The sequence below is a fragment of the Mytilus trossulus genome, chromosome 4 (genome assembly GCF_036588685.1).
Source record: "Mytilus trossulus isolate FHL-02 chromosome 4, PNRI_Mtr1.1.1.hap1, whole genome shotgun sequence".
In the NCBI taxonomy this organism is placed as follows: Eukaryota; Metazoa; Mollusca; class Bivalvia; order Mytilida; family Mytilidae; genus Mytilus; species Mytilus trossulus.
In genome coordinates this window covers 20,013,174-20,031,478 of record NC_086376.1, presented here as the reverse complement: position 1 = coordinate 20,031,478, position 18,305 = coordinate 20,013,174, and the positions used below count along the sequence as shown (strand labels likewise).

At 33.1% G+C, this 18,305-nt stretch overlaps 2 protein-coding genes across 4 annotated transcripts; both read right to left on the bottom strand.

Moving 5' to 3' along the window:
• Positions 1-1,776: 1,776 nt before the first annotated feature.
• Positions 1,777-3,476, bottom strand: LOC134713796 (uncharacterized). The gene has a single exon (XM_063575078.1). It carries the CDS (start codon positions 3,428-3,430, stop codon positions 2,066-2,068), a length of 1,365 nt encoding a protein of 454 aa, XP_063431148.1. The 5' UTR covers positions 3,431-3,476; the 3' UTR covers positions 1,777-2,065.
• Positions 3,477-6,604: 3,128 nt separating this feature from the next.
• LOC134714842 (uncharacterized) lies at positions 6,605-15,942 on the bottom strand. Of its 3 annotated transcripts, none has more exons than XM_063576476.1 (6): positions 14,973-15,942; positions 13,942-13,971; positions 11,530-11,559; positions 10,654-10,890; positions 9,954-9,997; positions 6,605-6,981 (listed from the first exon to the last, which is right to left on the bottom strand). In XM_063576476.1, exons 1-6 carry the CDS (start codon positions 15,805-15,807, stop codon positions 6,805-6,807), a joined length of 1,353 nt encoding a protein of 450 aa, XP_063432546.1. In that variant the 5' UTR covers positions 15,808-15,942; the 3' UTR covers positions 6,605-6,804. The 3 variants fall into 3 exon arrangements, with proteins under 3 accessions (XP_063432546.1, XP_063432545.1, XP_063432544.1); XM_063576474.1 differs by having other exon boundaries at positions 6,613-6,981; positions 9,812-9,997; positions 14,973-15,941; XM_063576475.1 differs by lacking the exon at positions 13,942-13,971 and having other exon boundaries at positions 6,611-6,981; positions 9,812-9,997; positions 14,973-15,941.
• Between the last annotated feature and the right edge of the window lie 2,363 nt (positions 15,943-18,305).

The following is an 18,305-nucleotide window of genomic DNA, read 5'->3' as shown; positions in this document are numbered from 1 at the left end:
TACATTTGAAAATGCCTGCACCAAGTCAGGAATATGACAGTTCTTGTCCATTCGTTTTTGATGCGTTTTGTTATTTGATTTTGCCATGTGATTATGGACTTATCGAATTGATTTTCCTTTAAGTTCAGTATTTTTGTAATTTTACTTTCTATTCTCCAGCGACATGCTTTCGCGGTCTTATATACGCTTACCATGTCGACTCTGTTCAGTTCATGTGCGTTCCTCGATTTCGTGTTTTGTTTGTTTTACCTTGATTATTATTTTTAGATTTGGAGATCTATAAACAACTGTTGCCTCGGAGTTACACATGATAAAGAGAACAAAATGAAGAAACAAACAAAAAAGTAAAGGCAATAGTAGTAAACCGCTGCTGGGACTATTATACTATAGTATAATAGTCCAAGACCGCTGTTCAATAATACATGAAACAAAAAAGACTGAAACAAAAAAAAGACATAGATATAGGAAGATGTGGTGTGAGTGCCAATGAGACAACTTTCCATCCAAATAACAATTTAAAAATTAAACCATTATAGGTTAAAGTACGGCCTTCAACACGGAGCCTTGGCTCACACCGAACAACAAGCTATAAAGGGCCCCAAAATTACTAGTGTAAAACCATTCCAACGGGAAAACCAACGGTCTAATCTATATAAACAAAACGAGAAACGAGAAACACGTATATATTACATAAACAAACGACAACTACTGTACATCAGATTCCTGACTTAGGACAGGTGCAAACATTTGCAGCGGGATTAAACGTTTTAATGGGCCCGAACCTTCTCCCTTTTTCTGAAACAATAGCATAACATCACAACATAGAAAAACATACGATAAAATATCAATTGGCAGACTTAACTCAATCAAAAAACGTATGATTACACAATGAACGAATAAATTTGATCTGCGATGTTTGAAGTGTTTTTTTCTAAAATAAATGCAATTTGAAGGAACATATATGTCTTCTTAGACATATAAACTTACTTTTGGGACTCATTTAAAAAGCACACAAATTTCATAATATTTCATGATATTCATTGAGTTGTTAAAGTGTTAGCTTCCCTTTTATATTTTCAGAAACCATTGTATAAAGATTGCTCAAACGAATATCGAAACACTGGAACAACAGGGCTTCTTGACTAATGCGTATGGTTTTCAGCAAGAGAAATATCTTCTTTTTTCGTTAATCAATTTCCCTCGTCATGCTCGTCCGAATTTAACACATTTCTTCATTAAATCCTTAAATTTAAAACAATGATAAACAAAACTATGAACCAATCCTTCCTTTCTTCAAGATTTTCTTTCAATTCGAACTCTATCGTGAGTAGCCGTAAAATTTGAGAATGAGTTGTGCGTTCTTATTAGTAACCTGTTTTTAAATCGGTTAAATATTCATTTTGATATGCGGTTGAAAGCGGTGTTGTTGAGAACGATTTGATGATTGTACGTGATTTAACGACTCCATGATTGTTGCGATTTATATTTAAAAATAAAAGAGTAAAAGGTGTCAAACCCTTGGGCAAGGTTCTACTTGCACAAATAAGCAAAAATATTGAACTCCGAGGAAAATTCAAAACGGCAAGTACCTAATCAAATGGCAAAATCAAAAGCTCAAATACATCAAACGAATGGAACTACCGTTCTAAGTACACATTTTGAGGTACATATCATAACATATAATGCCAAAACATGGTGTTTATGAATTATATTTATTTTAGAGGTGTTGTGAATCAATCAACAGTATTCATACATGTTATTACATTAACGGTTTTAATAATAAAAAAATTAGATGCAAATTTTAACAATTACATTGAATTAATGTCTATTTAATGGTTCTCGAGGTTGGAATATTTGAAAATTGCAAATGTTGACGAGTTGTTAAAACAAAAAGATCATACACGTTATCCAATACAGATAGCTTATTGAACTATATTTTATCTGAAAACTGCAAGCACAAATTTACCTCTTAAACGGGTGTTTTATTTTTTGAAATTGTACACAAAAAAAACTAATAAAATAATTTTCTCCACAGATCCATATAATATGCCTTCTTCACAAAGAACTAATAATCGCAGAAAATAAAGAAAAAGATCATTAACATCACAAAGACAAAATATGTCATGATGTTAATGTTTTCACAAACTAAAACATAAACAAAGTATCCACTATTAATATCATGATAACCATTAACTTCGTCAAAATTATTAATTATCCAATACTTTTTGTAACTTAATGTGTGTATTGTTTCTGCTGTCACCATAATTTCTCGTTTAAAGCTCCCCTGTAAAGCATGTTTGAATGCCTTGTAAGCAAACTTTAGAGAATTTTGAAAGTCTTTATTTATCAAGAAAATTTTTGATTTCGCAATATAGAGACCCAATTTCCAACGGTCAGAAAGTTCTACATCATTTAGCTTGGATAACAATTCTTCAGCACTCTCAATGTCTCTACTAGTTATTGAAGCACCGTCTATATTATTCCCCAAAACACCTATTCCTAAATGAAGATGAACAAGTTTGATAAAAAATATATTATGGAAATCTGATGCAACTTTTTGATACTCCCTACAAAAATGATCAATAGCTTTTTCTGCAGTAGCAAACAAAATCGGTTTTAACCTACTGTCACGTGTTTGCTCATACTCTAAGCACAAAAAGTTATACTTGATATAAAATACAAGTCCGGTTTCACGACAAGCCGGTAAATGGTCAACATAATGTTCTGCTGTTTCTATATATTTCTTATATACTTTTTCTCGAAGAGCTGGATCTGACATTATCATGGCAGAACCTTTTCGTGCTAAGTACATCATTGATACCAGAACTGGATTTGATGTGAATGGATTCACCTTTTTAATTTCGGAGAGAACATCTGTACAAAGAAGATTTCGCTCATATTTCAATCTCATATTTTCGCACTGTGCATCCCTTACAAAGAAATATCTATCTGCAAGCTTAACTCGCTCTTTTCCCATTAATTTTTCGCTGTACGATTTGTCTGTCCATTTTCTTACAACATCGTTTACTTCTCTGTTAAATGATATTTGGTTCCCTGTCAAAGAATATATTTTAAGCCGATGTCTAAATTCCACTAGTTGTCGTCGATCTTTTGTGAAAAGTTTAATTTTAATGGCATAGTGAACCTCATCTTTCTTGCTTCTTTGAATTTTTCTTTGTATTTCGTCAATGAGAAATGTGTACGCATCTTGATACGAGAAAACCTTGTAAACATCATCTAAAGTCAGATAGTTAAGAGCATTTTCTATAAAATAATACACTTTTTCTTGTCTATTACGCAATGTTCTAAGTTTTGAGCAAACTTGTGTTGGCAAAAGCTTGTATAAGCACGGCAAAATATAAAGGGGATCAAAATCCTCAACAATACGTGGTAACATTTCCTTAATAACATCCTGTTCATTGGCGTCCATTTTAAACTGGATTATCGACCAGAATGAGGAACAAATTTGCAGTGATAAATATAGCTTACATGTTATTTATGCACAGATAAAATTCTCCGGAAACAGATTAAGTATTTTCACAATTGCACTTCAGTTTAAAATATAATAGTTTTCGTCTAATTTTATGACAAAAGCATTCAAGGTAACCAACTACGAGTGCTTTTATCCATTCACTTGTTCAAATGCGCTATGACAGATTGCAGTAAAAAAAAAACAACAATATAGTAAAAAGATAAAGGATTCAAAAGGACAAATGAATCAAACTTTTTTTTTTAATTCAGTAACGTCTTCTTTGATCCAGACATATATCATATTCGAAATACTAAAGATTTTCTTATCGCAGTCATAGATTACCTTTGTCGTTTTTGGCACACCTTTTGGAAATTTTTAATCTTCATTGCTCTTCAACGTAATACTTGTATGGCTTTCTAACTATTTTAACCTGAGCGTCACTGCTGAGTGTTATGAAGACGAAACGCGCGTCTGGCGTGTCAAATTATAAGCCTGATACCTTTGATAACTATTTACACCACTGTGTCGATGCCTCTACTGGTGGACGTTTCGTCCGCGAGGGTATCACAAGCTCAGTAGTCAGCACTTATAATAAAATTGAGACTGGAAATAGGGAATGTGTCAAAGAGACAACAACCCGACCACAGAAAAAACAACAGCAGAAGGTCACCAATAGGTCTTCAATGTAGCGAGAAATTCCCGCACCCGGAGGCGTCCTTTAGCTGGCCCCATAACAAATATATACTAGTTCAGTGATAATGAACGCCATACTAATTTCCAAATTGTACACAAGAAACTAAAATTAAAATAATACAAGACTAACAAAGGCCAGAGACTCCTGACTTGGGACAGGCGCAAAAAAGCGGCGGGGTTAAACATGTTTATGAGATCTCAACCCTCCCCCTATAAATCTAGCCAATGTAGAAAAGTAAACGCATAACAATGCGCACATTTAAATTCACTTATATCAATATATGGTCATTTTTATAAATTTACTGTTTGCAAAAGTATAAAATACTTAGATTTTCTTATCCCGGCGGATTTTGGCGGTTTGGGGATTTCAGAGGGGGGTTTAGGTGTTATAAATTGTATTTTTGTTCAATCCATTGATACATTACCAGTAGCAGAAGCCAATAAAGATCGCTCGTTTGATTATCTTAAACCTTAAAAAATTAGAAAATCGGGGGTATCACATCAAGTAATCCACGTTACAAAATATAGATCATCTTTGATGAGAAAAACGATTAGTGTTTCATATACTTTTCAAATGCATAACAAGTTGCTTTCTTTATGAAAAAAAATCAGTAGGTCAACCCCAGTCAGCTGACAGTTAACAAAAAAAAAACCAGGTCATTGGTTTGTTTTGCATTTAATATGAAATAAATTAATGAATAATATATATTTAAAAATTAAAACCTCATTATTAGAAATATTAAATTAGCTAATTTTTTGGGTTATAGTCGTTAAACAGTGTGAATACTTGCACATTTAGTTGAAGGCACTTTTTGTTTTATTTTAGTTGTAAATAAACACGTACAAACAGTTACAAATGATTTTTCCTTTTATGCATTGACATATGAATCTGGATTATTACTTGGAGTTGTATTCGTTTTTAATTTTTCTATTATACACAGTTCTTATCCTATGGCAAACGGGATGTCAAAAAACAAAGAAATATGCATGCATTACTAATCTAATTATAACTGAATATATATTAGCACTAACGTTGCATTATATTTTGGATGCATTTGTTATATAGTTCATACCTTCAATTTTGTTTCTTGGAATCTTTTGATAAACTGCAACGTCAGTGTTGGTCGTATATTCTTTGTTTACGCAGTCTTTGACAACCATAAATAATTTATTTTTAATTATTAGTCATGTGGAGAAGGCATAGCAAGACAGTGTTTATGTGCTAAAGTCTGTGCATATCTCATGGCTTGAATACGAGTTTTCGCACAATTAATTTAAATTCAGGACAAGTAAAAGAGTCCAACGCGACCTTAAAACACGGTAATCAGTTGGAGATATTGACATCTAGATTGGTGTTTTTTTGTTGTTGTTGTGGTATTGGAATTTGTTGGTACCTAACATATACTGTCATAATAAATTCGTTCTTTTTTTAGAGCTAGTTCAGGTTGTTCATTAATCGTCTGAAACCAAGATATTCGTCAAACTAAATTATAATCCTTATCTTCAAACCTCAATTGGCAATAATACCATTAAGTGCCATAAAAACTCAGCTCTATTGGTTTCGTTTTAACGCAGGGATGTGAATCTAAAAAAAAACATCAGTGAACAAGACATCCCGGTTGAAAATAAGATTCAGACTTACAACAGACCAAACTGATCACAAATGTATGACAGATTGGTCGCCATAGATGACATTGAACTGCTTTCAGTCATACAGTTCAATATAAATAAATTGTAAATAAGATGTGTTGTGATTGCAATTGAGAAAGAAAAAAAAAACCAACAGAAATTGACAACTAAGTTTCACCGTCCGTCTAGGTCATTTTGAGAAGATGACTTTTCCACGGGTCCACACGAAAAACAGACATATTAATGGCAAGATTATTCAATTGCTTAATTGAGACAATGATAGAAGAGGCCACGTAATTGACTCAACTATTTCATCCACCAAACAACTCCAAAGAAACAAGGATAAAGAACATTCACCTGGGTATTCTTAAAGGTTATGCGAGACATTATTAACCAAAATCAAAATCAGTTTGCATTGCTTTTAATTCATTGTTACTTTGTTTTGAATTGGCACAACTTTTTGGAATTTTGGATCCTTAATGCTCTTCAACTTTGTACTTGTTTGGCTTTGTAAATATTTTGATATGAGCGTCACTGATGAGTCTTATGTAGACGAAACGCGCGTCTGGCGTACTAAATCATAATCCTGGTACCTTTGATAACTATTTGTCTAATGCTTATTTCGTGTCCGTGTGTGTTACATTTAAATGTTGTGCCGTTGTTATCCTCTTGTATTTAATACGTTTCCCTCAGTTTCAGTTTGTTACCAGGATTTGATTTTTTCTATCGATTGATGAGTTTTGAATAGCGGTATACTACTGTTGCCTTTATTTCACATATATATTAACGGTTACATTTACACTATTGAAAACATTTTAATCACAAAAATTTATTTTTGAAATTTTAATTCCACAAAATTTAATAACTGGTAACAAAACCCGATTAAGTTAGTAAACACATCTTTTTGCGCATGACAGACTTTTAAGAATATTGATGTTCTTGTAATATTCTTCTTCATCTCCTTGGAACATAACAAAATTCCCATATTTTAGAAGCAGTTTTGTGATAATCTACGTAACACCATGGCTGTCCTTTTCCGTCTGGATCCCTGCAGTAATTTGTAACATGATCATCGGAGTTGATAGGTAAAAGAGAACGTTGAATATTCCAAATCTTACATGGTGTTCCACTAACTGTACAGGACACTTTCCCGTTGTATTCAGTGCTATTAAGATACCGATCTTCAACTAAAATCAACGACAGAGATGTATAGTGACTTTTTAACCTAAAGTTTTGTCTTCCGCTTAAACATGACAAAATGTAAATATTTAACTATGGCAACAATAATTCAGGCAAAGTGGAAAGTACGTGATATGACTCTTCTGTGTGTGTCCTTTTTAATTATTTTTTTCCTAACGTTGCAGCGTTTTTACGACTCTGTGCCTTTTAAATGTTCAAATTTAACCTTCCAGGTAAAGGTAAATCCAGAACAGGACTCAGCCGCAAACAAAGTGTAAAGACTTTTTCATTTAGTTTAACGATGCTCAAAATACGTATATCCCGCGTTGAGAAAATAAGTCTTCTACTATGTATACATTGCTGACATGAATTATCATTGATATTGTTATATCTATAAATTAACTGTTTAAAACATTTTGATTTTTTTGAAATACTAAGATTTTCTACCTCAGGCATAGATTACCTTAGCTGTATTTGGCAACACTTTTAGGAATTTTGAATCTCAATGCTCTCTAACTTCGTACTTTATTTGGCTTTTAAAAAAAAAAATTATTCGAGCGTCACTGATGAGTTTTTTGTAGACGAAACGCGCGTCTGGCGTATATATAAAATTTAGTCCTAGTATCTATGATGAGTTTATTTATAAACACTGGGTTGATGCCACTGCTGGTGGAGATTTATTTCCCCGAGGGTATCACAAGCCCAGTAGTCAGCACTTTTTGTGCCGACATGAATTATCATTGATATTGTTATATTTATAAATCAAATGTTTACAAAATTTTGATTTTTTATAAATACTAAGGCTTTACTACATCAGGCATAGATTACCTTAGCTGTATTTGGCAACACTTTAAGGAATATTTAATCTCAATGCTCTTCAACTTCGTACTTTATTTGGCTTTTTTAAAACTTTTTTTATTCGAGCGTCACTGATGAGTCTTGTGTAGACGAAACGCGCGTCTGGCGTATATACAAAATTTAGTCCTAGTATCTTTGATGAGTTTATTTATAACCACTGGGTTGATGCCACTGCTGGTTGAGATTTATTTCCCCGTGGGTATCACAAGCCCAGTAGTCAGCACTTTTTGTGCCGACATAAATTATCATTGATATTGTTATATTTATAAATTAACTGTTTACAAAATTTTGATTTTTTTTAAATACTAAGGCTTTACTACCTCAGGCATAGATTACCTTAGCTGTATTTGGCAACACTTTAAGGAATTTTGGATCTCAATGCTCTTCAACTTCGTACTTTATTTGGCTTTTTTAAAACTTTTTTTATTCGAGCGTCACTGGTGAGTCTTGTGTAGACGAAACGCGCGTCTGGCGTATATATAAAATTTAGTCCTAGTATCTATGATGAGTTTATTTATAACCACTGGGTTGATGCCACTGCTGGTGGAGATTTATTTCCCCTAGGGTATCACAAGCCCAGTAGTCAGCACTTGTTGTGCCGACATAAATTATCATTGATATTGTTATATTAATAAATTAACTGTTTACAAAATTTAGATTTTTTTTGAAATACTAAGGCTTTTCTACATCAGGCATAGATTACCTTAGCTGTATTTGGAAACACTTTTAAGAATTTGGGATATCAATGCTCTTCAACTTCGTACTTTATTTGGCTTTTTTAAAACTTTCTTTATTCGAGCGTCACTGATGAGTCTTGTGTAGACGAAACGCGCGTCTGGCGTATATATAAAATTTAGTTCTGGTATCTATGATGAGTTTATTTAATTCAAAATCACGATAGTAAATAAATTCGTTCGCATTTAAAAATCTGACATCTGACAATACTTTTCTTAGGTTTATCAAAAGATTTCAGACCACGTATAAATGTACTAGTATCTCGTGTGTTGATCCACGGATGCATCACAATCATATGTTTACCAATTCGTTATGGTGGACATAAACCATTGTATTTCAGTCGCGTTTCATCCTAACCCTAGCCGGTCTGCTAGACGTTTATTTTTTTTTCGTTTGACTAGATATAAGTTTGTGCAATTACGTCTCATATTTCACGAATATATATATATGCGTATTCCTTAAATTTGTACAACTATCATAGCTTGTGTTTACGTGTTTATGTCGGGTTGTTTTGTTTTTTGCAATGCTGTTGTAACTTTTCCTTCGACTTATGATGTTTTGATGTATTCCGCCTCCCTTTCGTTCGGAAAACGTCAGAACGAAGTCAGGAATATAACAGTTGTTTTTCACACATTCGATTTATTTAGTCGAGCAACTGTAAATATAAATGCGCCAAAAGTAACAATAATACGGAACTCAGACTTTCGTGCCTTTTTTAAAGGTAAGCCATTAACAAATGGCAAAATTAAAAGCTCAAGGACAACAAACGAATATGTATCCACGGTCATATTCCTGACTTTGTACAAATATTTTCTTATGTAAAATATGGTGGATTGAACCTTCTTATTTTAGCAATCTAAACCGTTCACCTGTTTAAACAAGCACGTGTAAAAGTACTTTACTGTGTTTTATTCTAGATCTGTTTGATTTTTATGTCACAGATTTAAGATATGTTAATCACTGTTGTTTTGGTTTTTTTTTTATCTCATAAGAATATGCATTTTAGAAGTTCGAATAAATCAAAGAAACATAATCGAATAGGTAGAGTTCAACGTTTGGATTTGTCTGCTTTTATGTTTCCCTCAGTTTTAGTATGTTACCCAGATTTGTTTTTTTCTCATTCGATTTATGAATTTCGAACAGCGGTATACTTCTGTTGCCTTTATTTTTGGACTTCACCTTTTTTGATTTACGTTGGATTTCGGTTTTTTCGTTATAACATTTTGTATTACCATTTGTACGTACCAGAACAAGATGTGTTGAACTTCAGCCATTTGTTACCATTGCTACATGTAGATATCGGACAATGAGGAAATGAAACTCCTGGCTTAAAAGATTGGCATGTGTATGTGGCAGCTACAACTCCAAATGTTATATTATAACTTACTGTTGTTCCAGGTTCGGCCTTTGGCGGCATCGTACAGGCATTACCTGCAAAAAACACATAAGTTTTTTTGTGAAAAGAAATTCTTTATTGAGTTAAAGAAAAACATTTCGCACATTATTTTGTATGATCTATATTGATGGCGTCTAAAAAATCATTTTCCTTGCAGATTTTTTGATCTGCTATCTTATGATGTCTTAGTTCTTTAACAGACTAAATGTTAGTAAAAGCCTGTGTAAGCGTGTCTTTAGTCAGTGTAGAATATGTCAGATAATATCATCAAAAGGTTGTAACCATGACTTATATTTTATATATCCATTGTCTGATTGGAAACAGGGATTTTTAAGAACAAAATGTAGATTTTCCCTAGTGTCCATAAAGATGAATTTAAGATAATACTAATATAGAACTCAACACAGCATAAATTGTTGACATATTACCAACCCATTGACTTGATCATTTACCGTAAATTTCTTATCTTTAGAAATTGAAGTATCCGAAACCTGTTTTTTTTAAAAGGCTTAAATATATAGCTTTGATCATGGTTGGCTCTATTTGCCAGAATTTTTACATGCAATGCTCTCAAACTTCATGTCTTATTTCGTTTTATGGTTTTGTTATTCAAGCCCCCGTGGTGACTTGTATGTAGATGAAACACTCGTATAGCGTAACAAAATGTATCAATAAGCATTTGAATACGAACATTTGAATACGGGACAAAATTCCCAGCGGAAATCAGGGTCCTCTGTATAACACCAGGGTGTACCATGTTTGTAATGACTGATGTCCCTACAATAGTTTGTGGTCTTGTCCTCGTCTCTATCAGGTCTAAATATTCTTACATGAGGAGCGTCTTTATTCCAATTCTGACAAGCCCTACCGCTTACTGTATAATTAAGTGTTCCAAAATACTGGGTGCTGGTAGTGTGATAGCAATCCCCTGTAAATAAGAGGCATTTGCTTTGACATTCAGGAAAATCAAACATTTTTAATTGGTTCGCAAATCTGTGGTATAGTCCATACACAATTGTTCCTCTTAAATTGACACTTTTATTTTGTAAAGGCAACATTTTTTTAACCTTTAAACTATAAATTTTCCTACTTCAAACTTTTGTTCTAAAACAAAACCATTTTACCAAAACAACACATATTCAATTTATTTTGTAAGCATTCGAGGAATATCTATTTTTTTTAAATGTAGGCAAGCAAGAAAAAACCCTTCCGGGCTTTCCGTTATTGGTTTGGGTGCGTTTTGATCTACCTTAATGTTCAGTGAAGCATTTAGTGGACCTTGCTCCAAGTTTTCTAATTGTTTTTAAATCTATCTTTCTTCTGAAACTCACCAGCGCTTGTTCGCAATAATTTGAAACGTTTATTGAAAACATTTTGCAAACTAACATTGTGTCAATAGAACCATTTTATGTATAATTTCTCTGAATCTGTAGATGTTTTGGACATTTTATGTATAAATGCTCCGAATCTGTAAATGTTTTCGACATTTTATGTATAAATGCTCGGAATCTGTAGATGTTTTCCACATATTATCGAAATACAATATATGTATAAAACTACTGCTCACCTGTTAATGTTAACGGCTGTGGGTGAAAGCCTGAATAAATAAAAGAAAATAAATAATGGTGAATTGTCTACTAGAGGGAAGATCTCAGAGGTCTAAGGGAACATGCACTGTTAGTTGTCAGAGATTATAACAGGTAAATTGTCTACACAAGGGAAGATCTCAGAGACCTAAGGGAACATGTACTGTTGGTTGTTAGAGATTATAGCAGGTAAATTGTCTGCCAAAGGGAAGATCTCAGAGGTCTCAGGGAACATGTACTGTTGGTTGTCAGAGATTATAACAGGATAAGTGTCTACCAAAGGGAAGATCTCAGAGGTCTAAGGGAACATGTACTGTTGGTTGTCAGATATTATAACAGGTAAATTGTCTACCAAAGGGAAGATCTCAGAGGCCTAAGGGAACATGTACTGTTGGTTGTCAGAGATTATAGCAGGTAAATTGCCTGCCAGAGGGAAGATCTCAGAGGTCTAAGGGAACATGTACTGTTGGTTGTCAGAGATTATAACAGGTAAATTGTCTACAAAAGGGAAGATCTCAGAGACCTAAGGGAACATGTACTGTTGGTTGACAGAGATTATAGCAGGTAAATTGTCTACCAAAGGGAAGATCTCAGAGGTCTAAGGGAACATGTACTGTTGGTTGTCAGATATTATAACAGGAAAATTGTCTACCAAAGGGAAGATCTCAGAGGCATAAGGGAACATGTACTGTTGGTTGTCAGAGATTATAGCAGGTAAATTGTCTGCCAAAGGGAAGATCTCAGAGGTCTAAGGGAACATGTACTGTTGGTTTTCAGAGATTATAGCAGGTAAAGTGTCTACCAAAGGGAAGATATCAGAGGTCTAAGGGAACATGTACTGTTGGTTGTCAGATATTATAACAGGTAAATTGTCTACCAAATGGAAGATCTCAGAGGCCTAAGGGAACATGTACTGTTGGTTGTCAGAGATTATAGCAGGTAAATTGTCTGCCAAAGGGAAGATCTCAGAGGTCTAAGGGACCATGTACTGTTGGTTGTCAGAGATTATAACAGGTAAATTGTCTACCAAAGAGAAGATCTCAGAGGTCTAAGGGAACATGTTTTGTTAGTTGTCAGAGATTATAACAGGTAAATTTTCTATTACAAGGAAGATCTCAGAGGTCTAAGGGAACATGTGTGATTGGTTGTAAGATATTATAACAGGTAAATTATCTACAACAAGAGGTTAGATTTCAAAGGCCTAAGTTTTCAAAGATTATAGAAAGAGAATTACATCCAACACAAGGAAAAGTCTTAATCAACATGAATTCCTGATTGTTAGGCATTATGATAGATATATTGTAGAAACATTATAATAGATGTATTGTAGAAACATGTGTTGTTAGTTGTCAGAGATTATAACAGGTAAATTGTCTATTAGAGGGAAGATCTCAGAGGTCTAAGGAAACATGTGTTGTTAGTAGTCAGAGATTATAACAGATCAATTGTCTAATAGAGGGAAGATCTCAGAGGTCTAAGGGTACATGTGCGGTTGGTTGTAAGATATTATAACAGGTTAATTATCTACAACAAGAGGTTAGATCTCAAAGGCCTAAGTTATTCAAAGATTACAGAAAGAGAATTACATACAACACAGGGGAAAGTTTTAATCAACATGAATTCCTGATTGTTAGACATTATAATAGATATATTGTAGATGTTTTATGTAAATCTAACATTGAAATAGCCATACATTTTATGTATAAATGCTCTGAATCTGTAGATGTTTTGGACATTTTATGTATAAATGCTCTGAATCTGTAGATGTTTTGGACATTTTATGTATAAATGCTCTGAATCTGTAGATGTTTTGGACATTTTATGTATAAATGCTCTGACTCTGTAGATGTTTTGGACATTTTATGTATAAATGCTCTGAATCTGTAGATGTTTTCGACATTTTATGTATAAATGCTCTGAATCTGTAGATGTTTTCGACATTTTATGTATAAATGCTCTGAATCTGTAGATGTTTTGGACATTTTATGTATAAATGCTTTGAATCTGTAGATGTTTTGGACATTTTATGTATAAATGCTCTGAATCTGTAGATGTTTTCGACATTTTATGTATAAATGCTCTGAATCTGTAGATGTTTTGGACATTTTATGTATAAATGCTCTGAATCTGTAGATGTTTTGGACATTTTATGTATAAATGCTCTGAATCTGTAGATGTTTTCGACATTTTATGTATAAATGCTCTGAATCTGTAGATGTTTTCGACATTTTATGTATAAATGCTCTGAATCTGTAGATGTTTTGGACATTTTATGTATAAATGCTTTGAATCTGTAGATGTTTTCGACATTTTATGTATAAATGCTCTGAATCTGTAGATGATTTCCACATGTTATCGAAACACAATATATATGATAAAACTATACTGCTCACCTGTTAATGTTAACGACGGTGGGTGAAAGCCTGAATAAATGAAAGAAAATAATAGTGGTGAAAGAGTAGATAACTTATAAAAAAAATGTTTAGATATTTCAAACTGCAAATGAAACAAGTTGCAAGTTAAGGAATGTGGGAGATGTAGTGAGATTTTTGGGTACACGAACTATTTACCAATGTACATTAAAAGATTTTAACATAATCATACACGTAAAATGATAGCATACGACGTTTGGCGCGGTGAATTTACCTTTCTGCAGGTGAATATGCTTATTTATTTAAATCAAATTCATTTATAAAACTCACAAAAGTGTCATCAATATGGAATACTATATAATAATTTTCTTTCAGGGAGGTTAATTTTAGGTGAGGTGAGGATGTATTGACTTTTGAAAAACTGATATTCCCCTAGACCTGCGGTCGAAGTGAACATCAGTTTTTACAAAGTCAATCAAATCACATATATACCGAAACAAAAGTCGACCAGTTATCGTTTTATTCCATTTTCCAAAAGAAAACAAAGTATTTGATGTGAAATATTTACCAAAATTAATTGTATATCAAACATTTTACCATAACGTTATAATCGTATAAAAGCGCGTGACGATCAGCGCGGTGAATAGCTGTCTTTTGATGAGGTAGATATGTGGTTTTATAGACCTCACAGAATATCAGTTTTTCAAAAGTCAATTTAACCACACATTTACTGAAAAAAAAGACAGTAATTGTATATTATTTGACATTGGTATCATTTTAGTATGCTTTCTCTCAATGTTTTATTCCATGTTCCGAGAGAAATGTATTTAATGGCAATTATTTACCAAAACCAATTGTACATCAAACTTTTTTTTACCAAAATTATTTACCTAATAAAAGAATGCGACGTTTTGCGCGGTGAATATAAGTTTTCGGCAGGAGAATATGCAATTCATATAAAATAAACTACTAACATTTATCAATATGAAACACGTTTTTTTAAAATAGTGTTGTTTTTATTTTTTACACGCCATATAAGTATTTATACGAACCTTTATCTGAAGAGTTACAGTTGTTTTGCGGTGCTTTCTGTATAGATATAACTAAGACTAAACAAGCAACAAACACTGCAAGGACGACAATAGCTACACCAATAAGCCGAGCCCTTGGCATTACAGCCGGTGTGATGTTGCTTTTATTTGCCATTTCACCAACAAAATCTTCCCTCTGCATATCCTGGTGAATATCATTATCTTGACTTGGAGGATCGAAATCTCTGTTTAAATTTTGAACCACACCTTGAACATGCTTGGTTTCATTCTGACGATCTTTAAATCCTCTTACATAAGAGTAATCGGGTTCGTTGATACTTTCTACGGATTTTTGTTTTCTGATTCCAGATTCTGAAGCATCTAAGCTATGCTTGTTTCCAGTAGAAATGTGCAGCTGTTCATTATAGTGTTTCGGAATATTTTTACCGATATCTATATATTTGTGCCCAGATGTTTCTGATATGTTCTCGCGATCTGTAGAACAGTCGACGTCGTCTTTCCTATCTGCATTTATAGCTTTAGTGTTTGTTGATGAATCTGAAACAGTACTGTAGTCGTATGCATAGCATTCCCCGAGTGTATCATATTGATCTTTTGTGGAAATGGGTTTCCTTAATTCTGTATATCCATTATTTTGATCTTGTAGTGTGTCATATCCAACATTGTCCTGTTCAGACCACCTTGTTCTCGCAAGATCTGTATAGCCAGGAACATCTCGTGTCGTTTCATCATTATAGTCACTTCCCATGTGTTTGGCCTGTGTCATCCGTTCGGCAGTATTCTGACCCATTTGTTCTCTAGAATGTTCCAAGTCATCGTCAGTTTTCCGTTCCATTGGTTGTTGATCCCCTACTTTGAACTTTGAACTAATTTTCAGTTCTGTTTCATTCTTGTTTACACAACGGACAAAGTCAAAGTAGAAATTTTACATTTTAACGTTTACAGATGGGCGGAAACAAAGTTAGGAACAATCAGCGGGAAATGATGACCATTTAAAATACTTTAATCGGATGTTGTGGTAAATAAATACAGTCTCTAATTCAGAAACTATCGTCAATACATATTGTACATATATATGAGTCACAGAAGAAGAAGAAACTTCAAAGTGTTGTTTAAGATTAGAGTTGTCTTTAATTATATTTGTTGTTTACGCATCATTAAATTGATGGAAAGAAAAACAAATTTGTATTTTTCTCGATATTTTTTTAGTTTTCTTTTTTTTAATTTCTAGATTGTTGGTTGCTTCAGTTTTCTTATTTTGTGAAATAATGATTTTTTACGTATTTTACCTATTTTTTTGTTGGATAAACTTGCCAAAACTATGCATACAATCAAACTTAAAATCCCTACGACCTGTAAACAGGTTAACTTTAAGTGCCGACCATATGTATATGTGTTTAGTTCGTTGCATTTTATGACCGTAATTCCTCACATGCAACCCCATGTATTTTACTATTATAATAATCTTTTTACATGTAACCATATTTTATCAAAAGAATTGTTATGTATTATTATGAATTATTATGCTACAAAAGGAAAGACATACACAAGAAATCTAAAAATGATTCATTGAATGATTGGGATTAGGAAACAAGAAAAGTGGTCTGGTGTAAACCCGTCTCACTGAATAATCTCATTGAGTAGTCTCCATCCTTTAAGTTAAAAAAACACTTTAATTTTCATATGAAACCATTTATTATAGTCTAGAGTGGCTTATACTTTCGATTATAAGTTTTAAACCGCATGGTCGTAAATTATGTTGATGTAGGCATGTAAACAGTTCCCTCCTATAGGGGTAACCAAAAAAATATAGGGAAAAGCATGATTGGTGATCTGATGGTCGCACATACCTGTTTACTGGATGTTCCACTAACAAGTCGCCGGAAAACTTGATTTGCAACCACCAAATCACCTTTTGATAACGTCGGAGCTTAAAATACAATGCATTTATCTCCTGAATGATTTAGTGCATTCAAATTATAGCTTTCGAACTATTTAGATCTGAGCTTAACAGATGAGTCTTATGGGTAGACAAAACGCGCGTTTGGCACATAAAATTATAAGCCTGGTACCTTAGATAACTATTTCCACGACTGGGTCGATGCCACTGTTGGTGAACGTTTCGTCCCCGAGGGTATCAATTATATTGTTTGCAAAAGAATGAATTATAATAAAGATGTTCTTATCCAAGGCATATATTCCCTTGGTCGTATTTTGCACATTTTGGGGGAATTTTGGGCCCTCAATGCTCCAACATTTTATACTTGTTTGGCTTTGTAACTTTTTTTTATCTGAGCGTCACTAATGAGTCTTCTGACGGTAGACGAAACGCGCGTTTTGTGTATCAAATTATATGCCTGGTACCTGTGATAACTAATTTCAAAACTGTTGGCAATCGATGAACTTATTAGACCGGTGTATCAGAGTTGGATGTAAAATACCAAGAACGAACATTTATGCAAATGAAATTTCACAATAAATCTCTTTATTTGTAATGAAATGTAGTTTGTTCAAATCATGACTTGAAGATACTTGCTCTTGAATCCTTGTCTCGTGTTAAAAAAAAAGGTGGGGCAATTTTAACGCTTCATCACTCTTTTCAGATGACAATACATCCTCTAAATATTACCATTTGATGAAGTATTGATGTACTCTTCACTATTTTTGAAAGGATTTATCATGTATATAAAAAAAAAAATAGGAGATTTGGTATGATTGCCAATGAGACAATTCTCCACAAGAGGCCTACTAACACAGGAATAACAACTATAGGTCACCATGTACGGGGCGCCGAATGGGACTCTTGTGGTTTTGTACAAAATTCAATTCTGTCATAACAAAATCATGTTTGTCTTACAAAACTATTTGATACAGACTTTTTCATGAGAATTCAATTTTGTCAAAAAAGGTATGCAAATATAAACTTATTTGCATACAAAATTGACTTTTGTTACCTGATATGGAAATTAAAACACAAAAGACAATTGTGTGAGACAAGATTTAATTAAGTGAGAAAAGATTTAATTTAGTGAGACAAAATTAAATTTTGTCAATTTTGTCCCACAAAAATCAATTTTGTCTCACATTTATAAGTCAATTTTGTGACGGCAAAATTGACTTTTGTGAGACAAAAATCAATTTTGTGAGACAAAATTCAATTTTGTTAATTTCGTCTCACAAGATTTCAATTTTGTCTCACAAAAGTCGATTTTGTCTCCAAAAAGTCAATTGTGTCTCACAAAAGTCGATTTTGTCTCACAAAGGTCAATTTTGTCTCACAAAAGTCGATTTTGTATGCAAATTAGTTCACAGAATCCAAACTAAACTAATTTG